Genomic DNA, 19,097 nt, shown 5'->3' with positions numbered 1-19,097 from the left:
CGTTTTGTATTGACATTATAGGTTTGAGTCAAAGTCAAAATATATCTATCGGTTTCCGGACACACGAGACGCGAGCCCTTATCAGTAATAAGGCCGATACACAACCCGTATTTGCAACGCAGGGATATCACACCCGAATGCGGCTGGATACCAGGCTACAGACACAAGGCCTAGACCAACTCAGCGCTCTCAGCATCATGGCATTAACAAGCACAGCGTCTGATATGTCTTACATTACATCAGACTGAGCAGGCAACGGAGATGCAATCATTGTTTCTTGTCACATCTTGTGGCAAGGTTACGAACCAGACAGAATAGGGTGCGCGTGGCTGTGTAGCGTGTAGTATATTTGAAACTAGAAAGGTAACATTTGCAAAGCAAATGTAGAATGTTTACATTCTCAGATGGTCTGCTCTGTTAATTCTTACTCAGAGACATTCTTATATATGGTCAGACAGGAGTCTCAATCCCTCGCTCCTGGTATAAAATTGCAACATGATGTAACCCAACACTATTTACTAGTACCATGGTGACAGACGCCTGGTTCAGGTCATTGACCTTATTGGTTTGGAGACAGAGGAAACAAAGCAAAAACAATATGTTTTCCTTCGTTAAACATAAAAAATGGATCATTCTATGACTGAACTTTTTGTAGGCAGTTTTAAACATTATTAGAGGGGGGGATACAAGCCTAGTCACGTGTGCATCTGCATTCTTCTCCCTGCAGCGCCACCTAGGCGGTGTAAACGGAACTTCAGTTTTGCCCTGAGGAAGGAATCAGGACTACGTGAGAAACGTTGGTAGATAAATCCATTCGGTTATGTAACAAAAATAACAGTGCTGTATTAGCCATTAAAATAAGGTTATGTGGAGGCTGTTAAATCCGTCAAGGCAGAAGACCTTTGCGCAAAATGGTTTGCTGAGATTTTGTCAACTTTGGGCGCACCTTGCCAAACACGTTGTCCTAATATTTGCCTTGCCCCTGCCCGCCGGTGGTGTTGGCACGGTAGTGACGTCCTTTAGCTTTAGTGTTTACACATGATCGCTGATAGCCATCTCGGCTTTACAACTTCATTCAGTCGCTCGCCTTGTTAACAACCCAAGGACTGATACGTGTGTACAGTACAAGAAGACATGGAGAATTCTACAGACAAGACGACTTCAAGGCAGCCCAAGAAGAGTAAACGTCTTCTGATCCTCTTGGCAGCGGTCATACTCTTCGTGTTAGTCGCGGTAGCTGTGACGGTAGCCTTGCTGGTTTCCCGAGCGGAGCAGGACACCCCTTCGGGCGATCCGTGGCTGGGAAGCCGCCTGCCGTCCTCCCTGGTCCCGGTACATTACCAAATCGAGCTGCAGCCCAACCTAGACACCTTCACGTTCATCGGAAGCGAGCACATCACCATCCAGTGTTTAGAATCCACCGACTATATTCTGCTGAACTCCAGACTTCTAAACATCACGGACGGTTCTGTGTCACTACTAACTGCTAGAGGAGAGACTGTAGACGTTAAACGTTGGTTTCTCTATCCCGAGAATGAGTTCTTTGTGGTCCAGGCTGCACAGATTTTACAGAGAGGAGAAAACTACGTTCTGAGTGTGTCGTTTTCTGGTGTGTTAAGAGACGACTTGCGAGGGTTCTACAGGAGTTCGTATTTGGACCACCTTACAGGCGAGACAAGGTATGAAGTACTACCTACTTAGGGTCACTTAGTTAATACGTGAAACCATAAAAGAGGGCCCGCATGCACTTTTTCATGAGGCGTAATCAGGCCTTTTAGTCTTCGTAATTTGTAGGCAGCCTCCCCAAAATCAACGTAATTCGTAATCAGTACATTAGCCACAAAGCGTAAAGTCGCAATTAGCTCTGAGACTTTAACGTAATTCGTAATCGGAGGAGAAAATTTTGCGTAATTCGTAATCACTACCCCCCCCCCCCCCATTCAGGCCCTCATAAAAGCTACCTAATTGTTGTTGTGTAGAAATGTTTCTTTGCATAAGCTTTAATATATTTACCCAGTAGATAAAATTGCAGGCAGACTGTATTGCAAACACAAGTTCGTACAATTATGAATATTCATCTACAAAATCGCTGTCCACATGTCAACATTGGTACATATACTTCTTGATTAGTCGAGAGAAAACACTTTTGAGCCAAGTTGAGAAGAAGTTTGACCCTACCAGATTATCTGTATCCTTAACAACAAGAAAACTGTCTAAAATTACGAATATTCAGCTACAAAATCAGTGTCCACATGTCAACATTGGTACATATGCTTCTTAATTGCTTGAGAAGACACGCTTCTGAGCCAAGTGGCGTGGAAGTTTGACCCTACCGAAATATCTATATCCTTAACAACAAGAAAACTGTCTAAAAATTACGAATATTCAGCTACAAAATCACTGTATGTCCACATGTCAACATTGGTACATACACTTCTTAATTGGTTGAGTAGACAGCTCTAGCACAAATGGCGTGGAAGTTTGACCCTACCAGATTATCTATATTCTTAACAACAAGAAAACTGTCTAAAAACAAGCCAAACTTTACTCTAAAACTCAGCGATAAGCTGGGTGCCAAAAAAGGGGGCGGTTATATATTTATAGCGGCCAGTGCACTTAGTTCAAACACTTCTGAATTGACATGGAACACACACGCGGCATGAAAGACATGTAAAACAATAAGTCATCCTTTCAAGGAACTGTCTAAATATTTACCCCACCTAGGTTAGGTGACGTAAGCTATAGATAGCGTGTGGTAAATCAAGTTTTAGCGCCAGACTTATTTGTCAAACAACGTTTAAATCTGAGCCGGTGTTACAGCTATTTCATCCCCCTGATGTGATTTGGCCCCCGGGGGGTGGAATCATAAGGGGGACAAATATTGCTGTGACACCGGCAAGGTCGTTGCGATTCCTTTCGAAGAAAATGCTTTTAAAAAGCTGGATTTTTGCATCACGTACGTTTAACGTTACGAAAAGGTATTTAAACTTGTTCATTGTCACATAATTGTGAAACCATGTACTCATGCAATGTGTTGACGTCAATATATGAAGTTGAACTTTCATCCAATATACATATCCGGATACTAAATTAAATACTAAACTCACTAATAAATAAGTCTGCATTTGACGTGACAAAAATAGCCTATCCTGTTTTGCGTGGCATGCAACTGTATTGAATTGTCTTGACAATCAGCAATCGAAGAAATTTTGATTTAAATGCGACCTAATTAACTTGAATTTGAAAGGTACCAATTGCAAACACCGAGTTGAATTAGTGCCAGATATCTAAAAAAAATTCTATCTGAATCTCTATTTGAACGGCATTTGTTATCCAGCTAATCTAGGCATTTGTTAATCTGTAATCCAGCTAAGCGGCCAAATAATAGCCTCTACCAGGAAATAGTAGAAATCGACCAAATAGCCATGCCAGGGGAGTTTTTCCTCGAAAGGAGTACAGTTTGCCGCTCCCCTGGCATGTTGTCTGTCTATTTGACACTCGAATCTGCGAATGCATCCACCGCAATCTCCAAGCAGATCCTAGGGTGGCATAAGATCAAATTGGCCAGGCAGTATCCATTGGCCATAGAGGATCCAATATGCCACTTTCTGGCCAATGGCCAATTTGATACTGTCTTTTGCCACCCAAGGATCTGCTTGGAGATTACACGCACTGTGTCTCGAGCTTTGGGCTGCTATCTCGCGCCATTGACGTCACGATGACCAGACGACGGACATCCCGGAAGGGCCAATCAGGGGGAGTGGCGGGGGGCTGGGTCGGGGTCATGTGTGTGTCCTACTTCTCTCCCTCCCACGCCTGATCACAATTGGATGGACAGCCCAAATAGCTACCTGTACTCTCCAAGCAGAGGTTCCTCCTAAACTACGCCATGTTAGCCTATGAGGGATTGGCTGGCTAATTCTGTAGTTCTGAGCTCTTGGTAGTCGCCAATACCAGCCCAGAGGAGAGCAAGAAATAGCCATGCCTTCAAGTACCAGAGTTATCAACCAAGGATTGAGGTGTTCAAGAATCCATTCTTTCCTAGAACTATCGCAGAGTGGAACTCTGTCACCAAGTACAGTTGGGGGATTGTCATCAAATAGCTTTAAACAATGTCTAGAGTTAGATGTTCAAGGGTTAGGTGTAACAAGTCGATCGGTGTAATGTAGCCAGCTGCCGCCGCGCCGCGTGCCTGCGAAGCTGGTGTGTTACGCCGAAGGGTGGTTATACCGGCTATACAGATACAGATAGTTCACCTGCCGAGTTTCTTTCGTAGCTGAACTACTACTAGGGTCGGTCAGTCACCAGGCTATGACTTCAATGTTTGAAACTCCCCCATACACGAGCTAAATAGTGTGAGAAACTCCGGACGTACATGTATCGTCATTAGATATCACGCTGTTTCGGAGGCTGTTTCAAATTCTAAGAAGCCGTCCGTGTCCTTGAGGCAACCGGACAATTTTTGGACTAATTAGAACAGACAGATGTTTTAGATCTGTCTTTAATCTGACTCCTGATTCACTGGGCACACTACACTGATCTGGGAGACAACTCATACAGACTTGGCTAAATCCCAGGTCAGTTCATTCCGTGCGAGAATGTACGGCCGCGGGGTCGGTAGCAAGGAGCACGAACAAAGGCATTCGAAGGTGTACAGGGTGCCAGAGTATACAGGGCAATTTTACGGAATATAGTGCAATTTTCGGAATGCAGTACACTGGTATTAATATTAGTATACAGTGCAATTTTACGGAATACAGAGCAATCGTATTAATATACATTGCAATTTTACTAGTAAAATTACACTGTATTCCGTAAAATTGCACTGTATTCCGTAAAATTGCACTGTATACTAATACGATTGTACTGTATTCCGTAAAATTGCACTGTATACTCTGGCACCCCTGGTGTACAGACAGTAGTTTTAACTCAAAACAGGTTGTCAGGCCTTCGAATGAAAGCTCATCTGTGTTGGTAGAGTCCATAGTTATAGTTTTTGAGCTTGTTCCAACACAAAGAAAAGTAACTCACCATAAATTTCGACTGATCAAACTCTATAACTATGGATTCTACCAACACAGATGAGCTATCATTACTTCTTTGTGTTGGAACAAGCTCAAACCCTATAACTAAGCTAAGGCTGTCAGGTCATTCAGACACGTTGAGTTGGCAAAGGGGCCAATAAAGTAGAGGGAGACAATAAGATCAACTACGTTGACAACCTCAGATCAGACACAAGTCTGACAGAAATTCAGTCTCCGGGAGGATAGAGTGAAGTGGAGGACACTTTCAAGTTTGGTTCGAGTGGGAGCTCGACCAAAGTAAGTGAAGTAAGTAAGAGTTGGCAAATAGCAGAAATAACTCAGGAAAATATACTAGCTGAATTATTTTTGCCGTATTTTGCAGGCACTTGGCTACAACACAGTTTTCTGCCATCGACGCCCGGAAGGCCTTCCCGTGTTTCGACGAACCCGCCATGAAAGCCACGTTTCACGTCACTCTTGTCCACCAATCAGAGTACACGGCTCTCTCCAACATGCCGATACGGTACTGATACTGTTATTTGGTCTTATTTTACCGAATTCGAAGTTGTGAGGTTTTGTCTCTTCTTATAATATGGCTTATTCTAATAGGGTCGGTTACATGGTGGGTGGGAGGTGATTTTTTCACAGTTGATTGACAGGAAGGTCAAGTCTGAATGTGACCCAGCAAGCGCCCGGCGGGAGTAAGTGGGTGGTATGTGGAGGAAATCAGGAAGTGGGTTACTAGCTTATTTAAAAAAATTACATTCACGAAAACTCAATTAAACACTTTCGGGAGGTCTGTGAAATCGACGATCTCCAAAACGTTAACCTAATGTCCAAGCAGATTAACCTAATGTCCAAGCAGATTCTTTTGCAGATCTCAAAGCAGTTTAAAGGCATCCAGTGCAGCTTTTAGGGCTTGGAAAACCCATTTTTCAAAGCCAATATTCTAGCCATTTATCTACATACTGAGTTAAAAGCACGCTATCCCAGTGTATATTGACCCCCATGGAGCAAAAGTTCCCTAAGTTCTGACGGAAAATGGTTACTGGAAGGGTCCTGGGCTGATTTTTATGGTACCACCCAGAAAGGACTCATCTTGGGGCTTGTTTCTGCAGTTTAAAAAGCCTAAAGTGTGAAATACTGATTTAAATGTGCTCATGTGAAGCAGTATGTGTCAATATCACAAAAGATTGCCTTATTACCTTCGCCAAGAAGGTTATGTTTTCAGGGGCGTTCGTGTATGTGTGTGTGTGTGTGTGTGTCTGTCTGTCTGTCTGTCTGTCTGTCTGTAAACACGATAACTTGAGAAGGCCTTGATGGATTGTCTTGATACTTGGTAGGTGGGTAGGTCTTGATGAGACCTCAAAATGATTAGATTTTGGACCCCCTAGCGGCTTGTTATGGTACTGCAGCTGAACTTCCGGTTTTGATATCTCATGATCTAGACATGCTATGGTGATGAAATTTAGATGGTAGGTAGCTCTTGTGCTGGGAAAGAAGTGACGTGAGTTTAGGCCCCCTAGCGGCTTGCTCTGGAACTGCAGGGATAAATTCTTGAAAATATTCAAAAGGGGATAACTCAAGAACCGGTTGACGGATCGTCGTGATTTTTGGTATGTAGGTAGCTTACGTGATGCTTGATATAATTATGTGACAATTATGCAAATATGGATGTAATTTGCATAATTTATGGGGAAATTCTATAAATCAGCTGCATTCCATGATAGGACAATTTAAGCTTGTGACATTGGTAATTGACAACGAGAGAAACACAAGAAGATGTTGATTATGTTAATAATGACTTAATTTGCATAATTAATGAGAAAATTTTATAATTATGTAATGAAAACTGCCTGGAATTTCATACTTGTGGTATTTGAAAGTTAAATTGAGGTGAACATCATTAAGCATAATTTATTCAAAACGACCTCATTTGCATAATTTATTAGGAAATGCTAGAATGCATTCTTTGTTAATATAAGACTGTCTTTTGGTTGAGATTATGATAAAATGATATAATTCATGAAAATTAGGTTCCTATTTCTTAAATCAGGGGGGAATAATCTAATCTAAACTTTGTCAGTCATAAAGATTAACATCATTTGGCGAAGGTATGAGATCGGGGAACTCTAGTTCAGGATATTTCCAGCTTTGCTGCCCTGAAATCGCATTGGATGCCTTTTTTCAAAATGCTTCCCAGAAATTTTAAATGTCCGATTTATTCTTGACTTCTGTTACAGCCAGTCTGAGATGAGGCAGGACGGTTGGACAGCGGATCACTTCGACACCACAGTGCGCATGTCCAGTTACCTGGTCGCCTTCGTCATCTCAAACTTCACCTACAGGGAAAACGTCACCGGTCTCCATGGCAACATAACGGTCATTTCTCATTTGAATTTGCTCTGCTTTGCATTGTCTATCTTCCATGTTATGACGTCACAAATAGTACACAGTGTGCGCAAATATATAATAAATACATATATTTCGAATACCTTAACAGGCTCTGGTGCCCTTGTGCCCTTGGGAAAGACATTTTCCACCTATTCCTTCAATAGGCTGAGGCAAAAATGACGCCCTAGCTTCGGTTTGGGACGTCTGTGTCCAATGATAAAGATTGATATTAGGTGGTCTTGTAGTAGTAAAATTGTACTGTATACTAATTGTACTGTATTCCATAAAATTGCACTGTATACTAGTAAAATTGCACTGTATTCTGTAAAATCGCACTGTATTTCGCCGTAAAATTGCACTGTATTCCGTAAAATTGCACTGTATATATGTACTTTATTCCGCAAAATTGAACTGTATACTCTGGCACCCCTGTTCATGTTTCCTGCAGTTGAAAGTGTGGGCCCGTCCAGACGCCGTGGCTAACGGGGAGGTGGACTACGCCATCGCCGTGGCCTCAAAAGTCCTGACGTATTACGAGGAATATTTCGGCATCCCCTTTCCTCTTCCCAAGCTTGGTAAGTATAAACTAGTTATTACCTCCGGGAAAGGATATATCCTTCCGCGAAAGGGTTTTGTGGGAGATGTAGATTTTTACGTTCGCAGCTGTTTCTCGCGCTTGGGTGCAGGGATATTTCTGGGACTTGGTATACGTTTTGCTATTGGGCTGTAGATGGTGCACGTTGTTTTGCTTTTTAGTAGGTGTGTTTTTGGGCGTGAAAATGATGCGTTTTGACAGCGTATGGACACCCCTTTGAGTGTGAAAGTGGTTTCGTGTTTTGACCTTTGGCGTGGAATTTCCTTGTTGGTTTTATCACGAAAGTTCATCTCATCATGTGTTGGTAGTAACATGCATGTTTTAAATTAGAATTAACTTTTGTTCCAAGGCCAATACAAAAGGTAAATGCATGTTCTCACCGAGAGCTTTCGACCAGTCGCTCTGGTCTTCATCAGTAGACTGACACAAGAGTGACTGATCGAAAGACTAGACTTTTTGTCAGTCTACTGAGGAAGACCAAAGTCACTGGTCGAAAGCTCTGGGTGAAAACATTTACATTTGTATGGGAACAAAGATTTAACTATAAACATAGTTATCGTTCTTCGTGACTATGTGTTTAAAGCGAACTACAGTTGCCAACTGAGTAACTCTGTTGCTTATTTTAATGGTGTCAAGAAGAGTGTCTATTATGCAAGCAAGGATGTTAACCCCCCCCCCCCCCCACACACACACAAAAAAAAAATCTCTGAAAGACTGAGTTCCTTATTTTCATGAATACTGTCTTCGATGGAATGGCTACCTGTGCAAATGTGTGGAAGTGTCTTTAATCTCATAAATATCAAAAGGGCCCATCACCCTTCACTTCACCGCGACGGGGGCCGACATCGTCTACCAGGTACCCTTGACCCAGTGTTGACGTCGCACTTCAAAGAAGCCACGTGACAAGCCTCACTGGGTCAGTCTACTGAGGAAGCCCAGAGTAATTGGTCGAAAGCTCTAGGTGAGAGAACTTTTTGTGTTTGATCTAAAGTTTTAAGTCTAAACATCATAAATTGTGTTTTCCCAGACATGGCGGCCATCCCCGACTTCCCTTTCGGCGCCATGGAGAACTGGGGTCTCATCACTTATCGCGAGACTGCGCTGCTGTACGACCCTGCTGTGTCAACAGAGGCGAACAAACAGAGAGTAGCTGTTGTCGTCGCTCACGAACTCGGACATCAGGTAACTACCTGACCTCTATCATGAAAGCTCATCTGGGTTTATAGTAAATTACATGTTTGAAGTTCAAACTTTTGATCCAACACAAGGAAATTCTCTCACCTAGAAGCTTTCGACCAGTTACTCTGGTCTTCCTCAGTAGACTGACCCAGTGAGTCAAAGAAGCAACTGGGTCTTCGTGGGTCAGTCTATGAAGAAGACCAGAGTGATCGGTCGAAAGCTCTAGGAGAGTGAGAATTTCTTTGTGTTGGATCAAAAGTTTTAACTTAAACAGGTACCTACCTGCACCTACCACGGTCGTGCAACAATAATCAGTATTTACATTTTTGATCTAGTAAAAAAATAGTTGCGACCTTCTTCAGGACGCATGACCCATCACTTTAGACACGTGACTTTAGTAAGTGGTATCAATCAACACATTCATTCAAATGAGATGTCGGGGTGGGGGTGGGGGATGCAGACTTCATTTAGAAAATGTGATCTTAAAGCCATGCTCCTATTCCCGCTATATTCTTCATTGGTATCGCTACAATAACGCTTACTATTCATCGCTTCATGGGCCAAGGCGCATTCTATCCCCTTACAAAATGCCCTTTGATTTCTGTCATCACCAAAACTCTGCGAGTGAAAGCAACAGTCAGTCAGAACCCTGAACGGCAGTGTTCGGCTTAGAACCAAGAGGTCCTGGGTTCGAATCCTTGTTCCCTTGGGAAAGGCACTTCACACGAATTTTCTCACTTCACTCAGGTAAAACTGAGTATTGGTGGCAGAGTAAAAATGAGTTGAAAACACCTGAGTGTGGTGTCACCATGCATGTCTTGTCATGACATGCTGGAAAAACCCCGACCCTGTTGTTCTCCCCTTCCCTGTCCCCTCTGTCACATAGTGCACGCAACCCCTGACTAACCCCCTCACCCCTTCCGTTGCCCCCAACAACAGTGGTTCGGAAACCTAGTCACCGCGGAATGGTGGGACGACATTTGGCTCAACGAAGGCTTCGCCAGTCACGTTGAATACCTTGGGGCGGCACAGGCGGAGCCTGATTGGATGCTGGTATGTGACGTGTCCGATTCCTATTGGCTGGCAGTATGTCACGTGGTTTCTTTCTCGTTTTTTGTTGTCATGCGCAGTGGTTTGGGAATCTCGTCACGCCTGCGTGGTGGGAGGACCTTTGGTTGAAGGAGGGTTTTGCGAGTACCGCCGAATATCCTGGGGTAGACTTCGTGGAACCCACTTGGGCTATGGTAGGTGGTTATCATGAAAGTACATCAGTGTTGGTAGTGATCATAGTAAAATGTTGAACATTATTCCAACACAAAGATTACACAGAGAACAAATTTTCAACGACCACTGTCGCCTTCATCAGGATAATTAATGACCAATCACTTAATTTCGCGAGAGTTACGGTAACAGACACGTGACCTTATTCACACGAGACTTTACGGATACGGGACGTAAGAAGTTGATCAAAAGTGCCAGGGAGTTTATATCGTCAACCGTCTCTGTTAAGTGATGGCTGGAGTGCCCTGATATGTATGGCCTCCTTAATGCCTCTTAAAACGTGGTAGGTTGTTAATAGGCTTCTATTGTAGAAACATTTTGACGAAAACAACACCAAAATTGACGACATTGATGATCCAACATTTCTTTGGTACACAACTTCTACCAGAAAGAGAGAAAATTTGTTGAATTATAATAAACCTGATGAAATTAGTTACAGAAACTGATAATCCCTGCTAGCATCAGCACAAAAAAAAAGATTAAGGTGCTTCTTTTTCTGTTGATCTAATTCAAAATCACCGAGAGTTAAAACAGAAATTCAAAATCCGACAAATAACAAAAAAATCCATGAAAACAGAAAGACGAAATGTTAAAGTCCCACACATTCACCATAGTTTGGAGACCAGAAATAATTTGTGGATATTTTGTTGTTTTTCTTCCATCTCCAGGAGGACCAGTTTCTAATAGCAGACCTTCATCCCGTGTTTGCCCTGGATTCCCTCAGTACGTCCCACCCGATCTCACTACCAGTCAACCACCCTGACGAGATCTCACAAATATTCGACACCATCTCCTACAGTAAGGTATGTTTAACGCCAGGCTGGATAACTCAGGCATCTAACTACTCTTATAGAGCCCTGAAAAGCTAGAGATTAGCTGTGTTTGTAGAATCAATTATAGATCTTTAAACTCAATTTCCAACTCAAAGTATTACATTTACCCCATTTATCGTACGACACCAGTCTTGGCTTCCATGACGATTGTAGACACATGACTCAATGAGCGGCGAACATAACGTAACAGATAGTCTCTGGCGTCCTCCGTCTCTATTCAATTTTGTTTTCCTTCTTTTCCAGGGAGCTTCGATAATCCGTATGATGAGTTCGTTCTTGGGCAGCAGTTACACCAAAGGCATCAAGGTACATTTTGTAGTTGATATATCTAGATTAATGCCTTCAGGCGATTGTAATTGCTTCAAATCACGATTGGTACCGGCTGTTACTTGGTAGTAGAAGATTAAGTCTGTCTTTCTCCCCACGCAGAGCTACCTGGAGCGATACCAGTTTGCAAACGCCGTGCAAGACGATCTGTGGAACTCTCTCACAGAGGTGGGGCTCAACGGGCTAAGTCATAAAACGTTAACGTTATAACTGAAAATCATGAAGACATACAAGTATCGTATTCTGACAGACCAGGTAAAAAATCTATTTGAATCATAGTCTTATGCGCTATTTTGCGAAATGTAAATGAAATGTAAATTCATACTGTTTACATTCACATGATCTATCCTAACAAACTACGCACTGCTCTGGTGACCAGCCCCTCCAACCCTTTTTGCCACTTGCTACATAATGTAAACCAACACCACAGGGTATCTGCTACATCACCGGTTACCATGGTGACAGACGTCTGGTACAGGCCACTGACCTTGAGTGTTTGGACGGAAGAAGAAGAGGAGGAGGAAGAAGAAGAAATGGGGTAAAAGCTATAAGTTTTCCTTTTGCGAAGGTAAAACATAAAATGTTTGGAATATTTTTCAGGCAGCGCAGGAGGACGGGCGTACCGACGTGCAGGTGAAAGAGGTGATGGACACCTGGACGTTACAGATGGGCTTCCCTGTCGTCACGGTCACCAGGGACTACAGCAACGGCAGGGTCACGGCCACACAACGTCACTTCCTGTATGACCCGGAAGTAAACGTACCGGAAAGTCCCTACAAGTAAGGCTCAAATGTTGTTTTTTGTTGTTTTGCTGTTGAATTAATTAACTAGAAAGGTAACATTTGCAAAGCAAATGCATGCATAATGTTTACTTTCGCATATATGGTCTGCTTTGTTAATTCTTACTCAAACTCATGCATATATATGATGACAGGGGTCTAAATCCCTCCTGCTATAAAATTGCAACATGATGCAACATTACAACACTAGTTACCATGGTGTCAGACAGACGTCTGGTTCAGGTCATTAACCTTATTGGTTTTAGAAGAAGTAGGAGGAAACAGAGCAAAACAGTATGTTTTCCCACGGTTAACATAAAGAAAAAAAAAGAATGTTTGAAGCACTGCAGACATAAATATAACGTTGTGTTTCTGTAGCTACGTGTGGCAGGTGCCGCTGACCTACACAACAGAAGAAGACATGAACTTTGCTGACCCTCCACGGACGTGGATCCGCGACAGAACAGGTGAGTACAAAGCGAGTATCTGTGTGGCCAAATAGCCTGAGGAGCCCACCCTATACATGACATAGCCCTGGAAGATTTTACTTTTTTTTGCAGAGAGAGAAAGCTGGAAAGTATATACTTAGTACTTGCAAAACGATTGATGCACCTAAAGATGATTAAAGCAATCGTGGGCCATTGATGCAATTTTTCCCAACAAAATTTGACTGAAAGGACCCTACAGAATTTTATAACAAGGATGTGAATGTATACCGTGAGGGTATATACAGTTTGTACATCGATGATGTACATATTATGAATGGCACCCTTTTGTACTGTGGATAGTACCACGCAAGAAGACATGATGCTATACTTATCTACTTTAAGGTTTGTTTCTATTGTTGGGAACGGAAATGATTATAATCGATGTTTTGTTTTGTGAACTGCAGAGGAATTCCCGGTGTCAGTAGCGCCAACAAGTTGGCTGATCGCCAACGTTAACCAGACTGGATACTTCCGAGTGAACTACGACATCACTAACTGGGGACTCCTCACCAACTTCCTGAATAGCGACAACTTTCAGGTAAAATTAAATTCAAAGTAAACAAACAAAAAGTAATCAACAATAAGAATCCAGAAGGGAATTAAATTCTTGATTAGAGTATAAGACCATGATACGTAGATTCCATTTTCCATGTCATCAAAAATGACCAACCCAACTCTGTCCTGCCACTTGCTACATAATGTAATCCAACACCCCAGGGTGTCTACTACAGCACCAGTCACCATGGTGACGGCCGTCTGGTCAAGGTCATTGACCTTTTTTTGTTTGGAGGAGAACAAAAGGAGCAAAAATAACATGTTTCCTTCTGCAAATGTAAACATTATTTTTTTTATTTTCTACAGGATATTCCGGTTGCTACAAGGTCTTCCCTCATTGACGACGCATTCAACATCGCACAGTGAGTGGTTACTCTTGCTAACGAGTACCGACTAGTTCAACTTATCTATTGTAAACTTCCACTTGTACTTAACGGTGTATATTCAATTAGATTTTGCAATAAATTTATTTGATATTATCATTACAAGATGGCCTACAACGGCCTTCAGAAACCACAAACAAAAGAAGCAACCTTAACAATTTCAATTTCTTGTTTAGAGTTAAAACTTTAGATCCAACATAAATGTTTTCTCACCTAGAGCTTTCGACCAGTCGCTCTGGCTTGTCACATGGCTTATTTGAAGTGTGACGTCAACACTGGGTCAAAGGTAGACGATGTCGGCCCCCGTCGCGGTTCAGTGAGGAGTGATGGGCCCTGATGTATATAGCCTCCTTCACCCCTCTCAGGCCACAATTTCTATCTGTAATTTGATTGATCAAAACATTTGATATAAGATCTTAACTTCTTGTAACTTTGTTGCGTCAGGTCTGGCGGCCTGAGCTCCGTCATCGCGCTCGACCTCTCGCGATATTTGGAGCGTGAGCGGGAGTACCTCCCCTGGGCCTCAGCCAGCGGCGCGTTTGGCTACATCTCCCGGATGATGGCGGGAACAGACAGCAGTCAACACTTAGAGGTGCTAAAAATATTCTGAATAAGGCAACCTTTATGATATTGACACATACTGCTTCACATTAGCACATTTCAATCAGTATTTCATACTCTGCAGAAACAAGCCCCAAGATGAGTCCTTTATTATATGGGTGGTACACTAAAAATCAGCCCAGGGCCCTTCCAGTAACCGTTTTCCGTCAGAGTTTTTGCTCCATGAGGGTCAATATATATTGGGAATTTGGGATAGTGTGGTTTCAACTCAGTATGTAGATAAGTGACGAGAATATTGACTTTAAAAAATAAAAAACGGGTTTCTAACATATTAGACTGAAATTTGCTAATGTGAAGCAGTATGTGTCAATATCATAAAGATTGCCTTATTCAGAATGTTTCCAATTTTGCTGCTCTGAAATCGCCTTGGATGACTTTAAGTCACATTTTAATCCATGGATAAGCTAATCTCACATGAATTTTCCCCTGCTGTAGAGATACGTGTTGAACCTGGCACTGCCTTTGTATAACAGACTGGGGTGGGAGGATACAGGCGGCCATCTGGAGAGGTGGGTTTAGTTTGTTCATTTTTGTTTGTTTGGGTATATTCGTGTTCTCGTGTATTTATCAAGTTATTTGTTAAATCTTCAGAAGGCTTGGTATCCCATTCAATTTTGACAAATTGGTTTTAAAAATTTGTATGATACCAAGTGAAATATATCAAATACACTGTCAAAACTTGCATAGGCATTTATCGTAATGTAATTCGTGGTGTCTTTGCAGTAAATGTGAAATACTACGAACATGTACACTGTATAAGCGTATTATGATGGAAATGTGACCGATGCCTGTGTGTTTATGTGTGACTGGCTTGTAGACTCAGTTGTACATGTATAGTTGTTTAAGGACACTCATTAAGGTATATCAAATATAATAACATACAGTGTCAAAGGTAGCTTGTATGTGTGTTTATCATAACGTTGCGTCATCGCCAGTGTTTGTTTACAAGTAAACAATGTTGTAATCTCGCAGATACAACCGGATGAATGCATCTTAATTTTGCATCATCGCCTGTGTTTGTTTGTTTGTTTACAAGTAAACAATGTTGTAACGTCACAGATACAACCGGATGACAATACTTTCTATGGCGTGTAATTTTGGCTACAACGGCTGTCTACAGAACGCTTCACAGAAGTTCTCAGAATGGAAGGCAGGGAGAAGGTTAGCCATTCATGATTTTCACACTTCCCATAATGCCTAGTAAAAATCACGGATATGACGTATGACCACCCCTCCCCCTTCGTCGATGCAATATTTCCAACAAGTTCTATCGACAAACTGGTCAACTATATTGTTTTGAATTATTTTTCTAGTATAAGGCGCATGGCATAATTGCATTTTTGTTGGAATTAGAGAAAATGACGTACCTTCTATTTAAGAATAGGTTTGGGTATAAACCATGCCCTTTTTTGCCACAAACATGTGTTAAACATCGTCGGACAAAAGCTAAAGATACACGAAAGGCTAATGAAAATGTTAAGGAACAACCTAAACAAAGATGGTATGCTTGTACTGTACGTAGTACGTAGATATTTATAGTAAAGTTTACTTACCTTCGCAAACTTAAAGCATGTCAGCCATTTTGGATCATGGTGCATCCTGGGTAGGGTTGTTGTGTTGTTGTTTACATTGGTGAACAAATGGTAAAGGCATCCAATGCGATTTCAGAGCAGCAAAACTGGAAATATTCTGAACAAGTCAAACTTTGTGATATTGACACACACTGCTTCACAATATACACATTTCAATCAGTATTTCCTACTTTGGGCTTTTAAAATTGCAGAAACATGCCCCAAGATGAGTCCTTTATTTTATGGATGGTACACTTAAAATCAGTCAAGGGCCCTTCCAGTAACCATTTTCCGTCAGACTTTGGGGTATTTTTTCTCCATGTGGGTAACTATAGCCTTGAATAGTGTGGTTTCAACTCAGTATGTAGATAAGTGACTAGAAAAATGAATTCCAAGCCATAAAAACTGCATTGGATGCCTTTAACATTAACTAGCTGTTTTTATTTCATTTCTCCACAGCGTTTCTCCAAATCTGAAAGGTGTTGTGTACTGCTACGGAATCGCGAACGGCAATGAGGATGACTGGAACTTCGCCTGGCAGAAATACCTCAGCACGGACACGGTCGCCTCCGAGAAAGCGCTCCTCCTGTCGGCTTTAGCGTGCACTGCAGACCAATACGTTCTAAGCAGGTACAGCCCGAACCATTTGCTCATCAATGGAAACCTCCACTGATATACATCAAAACCATGTCCGGTGGACTTTTATGTGTACTAGATCTACCACTAAGACCTCCCAATGCATTTTCTCTACTGAAAACACTTTGTATAAGAAGCAATGACGTGATTTTGTTGTTTTAATGAGAAAACCAGGTTTTCAGCACCAAGGACAGGGAATGTTTTACGTGCTATTCGTAAAATAAAAGCTATATTTTTCAATATATTAGGCAGTGATTTGATTCTAACGATGGGATTGAACAAGAGGAAGATGATATCTTGATCATAGCTACATTTTGGCTCTTTTTGTTATTTAGAGAGCTGTATTATCTCTTTTAGATGCATGGTAAAGTTAGTTATGGGGGAGGGGGGCACAATAAAATTGATATCAAGGTTCTTTCTTCAGGCATTACCTTTGCCAGTAACGTCCAATATCATCATGTTTAGGTATCTGGACTGGACCATTGACTCTACAAAAGTACGCAAAGCTGATGCACTGAATACCATCGTAGCCATTTCCGGTAATAAACTCGGAAAGATGATGGTTTGGAACTTTTTAAACCAGAACTGGGGCTATATCTTTGATAGGTGAGTATCTACAATTATTAAAAGACAAACAAATTGTTATTGTAATGTATACTAAGCAGTTCTAACGGTAACTAGAAAGGTAAAGCAAAGCAAAAAGCATAATGTTTACCTTCGCATATGGTCTGCTCTGTTAATTCTTACTCAAACACATTCATATATATGGTGACAGGAGTCTAAATCCTGCCTACTATGAAATTGCAACATGAGGTGACACAACACCAGTTACCATGGTGAGAGACAGATAGGTCAGTGTTTGGAATGGAAGAAAAAAAAGGAAACTGAGCAAAAACAATGTTTTCCTTCGGTAAACACAATTAATGCTGGTTTATGTTTAGTTATTTAAGTCTTCAAAAATGACTCAATTTGGATGGTTAAAGATGATTTGTAACATTTGGAAAATTTTGTTAAATTTTTTTGGTTGCAAGATGTTTGTTATTTTTTCAAAAAATTCTTTTGCAGTTATGGAGGCTCCCTGTTTGGGCTGACAGGCCTGATCCTAGGAGTGACAGAAGACTTCAACACAGAGGAAGAACTACAACAGGTAAAGAACTTATTTTATATATGTTTACCAAAGGAAAACATGTTGTTTTTGCTACGCTTCCTCTTCTCTGACCTGATTTGAGTGGACGTCTCTCACCATGGTGACTGGTGTTGGGTTACATAATGCTGCAATTTTATAGTAGAAGGGATTTATTATGTCATCCATATAATCAAATCAACATGACCTTGTGCACAAAAAAATCCCAATATACTATGTTGTGTCATCGTGATGAAATTATTTTTGTAAAAAATCCAAACTCCTCTCCATCTCACTGTAGATGCAGGAGTTTGTGTCCAGCCACCCAGAGTTGGGTACAGCCACACGAGCCATTCAACAGGCACAGGAGAGAGCCAGGGTCAACATCAAGTGGAGACAACAGAGCGAAGACGACGTGGCACAGTGGCTAGCCGACCATCAGAGAGAAGGACAAACACTTTAACAACTGATTACATAGTTTTATCTTTAATAGAAACTACAATAAAACAATACTGTAAGTCACTTAATGTTTGCGGTTACCGTAGCTTAAGTTCGCAGTCTGAGAAAAATGGACGTTCAAGGAACTATATGTTGGTGGTGGCAGCAGGTACAGCAAAAAGAAAGTTGGCGAATTATTTGTTTGCAGTATTTGAAAGCTTGCAGCACAGAAGTGACCATGAAAACTGCAAAAATACATGTAAATGTACTGCTAAAAATCCTGATTTACATTTGTGTCAGTGTTCAAAGATGTATCAAGAGGGTTCTTTATTATCATTTGTAACATTGCAGTAGCTAAACCTAGCTGCAGTATAAATCAGATCTAGTTGCCCTGAAAAAAGTGACCAGAACATTGGAAAACCATGCATCAAACGATAAATTTCCAATAGTATTTTGCCAACCTGATGAAATTATTCCCAGATGTATCCAGCTTGTTTGAAGAGAATTGCAATAAATGAAGTCACAGGGAAGTTTTTTTTCGTCTTTTTATTAGGGCGAGGGTTTGGGATTTCGTGGCCAGTTCAGTAACTGTTGAAAACATTGGGTATGGCTGGGTCTCAACATTAGCATTCAGTACCAAAAGCCCAAATGACATACATCATACAATGCACCTATGATTGTTTTTCTGTGACAATATTGCCAATGTCATAGCTACAGGTTTTAGAAGAAAAGAAGTGTGCTAACTGCTAGACACTACATTTTGTACATGCTACATGTATGTTCTTGACCAAAGACATCACAAAAGTTGTTTCTATACATTTTATTCAGGATAATTGTACATTCATACAGGTAGTAAATCAAAAATACAGA

General features: G+C 41.4%; 1 protein-coding gene across 2 annotated transcripts; it reads left to right on the top strand.

The window, feature by feature from the left end:
* Positions 1-1,090: 1,090 nt before the first annotated feature.
* On the top strand, positions 1,091-18,260 carry LOC109469006 (aminopeptidase Ey-like). Of its 2 annotated transcripts, none has more exons than XM_019767394.1 (20): positions 1,091-1,679; positions 5,407-5,547; positions 7,268-7,406; positions 7,867-7,993; positions 9,041-9,195; positions 10,323-10,436; positions 11,142-11,276; positions 11,550-11,612; positions 11,736-11,801; positions 12,234-12,412; positions 12,791-12,879; positions 13,305-13,438; positions 13,762-13,817; positions 14,283-14,430; positions 14,895-14,968; positions 15,519-15,620; positions 16,490-16,660; positions 17,132-17,272; positions 17,732-17,813; positions 18,091-18,260. In XM_019767394.1, the coding sequence occupies exons 1-20, from the start codon at positions 1,135-1,137 to the stop codon at positions 18,250-18,252; spliced, it is 2,823 nt and encodes a 940-aa protein (XP_019622953.1). In that variant the 5' UTR covers positions 1,091-1,134; the 3' UTR covers positions 18,253-18,260. The 2 variants fall into 2 exon arrangements, with proteins under 2 accessions (XP_019622953.1, XP_019622952.1); XM_019767393.1 differs by lacking the exon at positions 10,323-10,436 and adding an exon at positions 10,132-10,245.
* Positions 18,261-19,097: the final 837 nt, after the last annotated feature.

Source organism: Branchiostoma belcheri, unplaced genomic scaffold (genome assembly GCF_001625305.1).
Source record: "Branchiostoma belcheri isolate BF01 breed outbred unplaced genomic scaffold, Haploidv18h27 scaffold2, whole genome shotgun sequence".
Lineage (NCBI taxonomy): Eukaryota > Metazoa > Chordata > Leptocardii > Amphioxiformes > Branchiostomatidae > Branchiostoma > Branchiostoma belcheri.
Note: the sequence above shows the minus strand (reverse complement) of the source record. Positions and strands in the feature narration are given on the sequence as shown.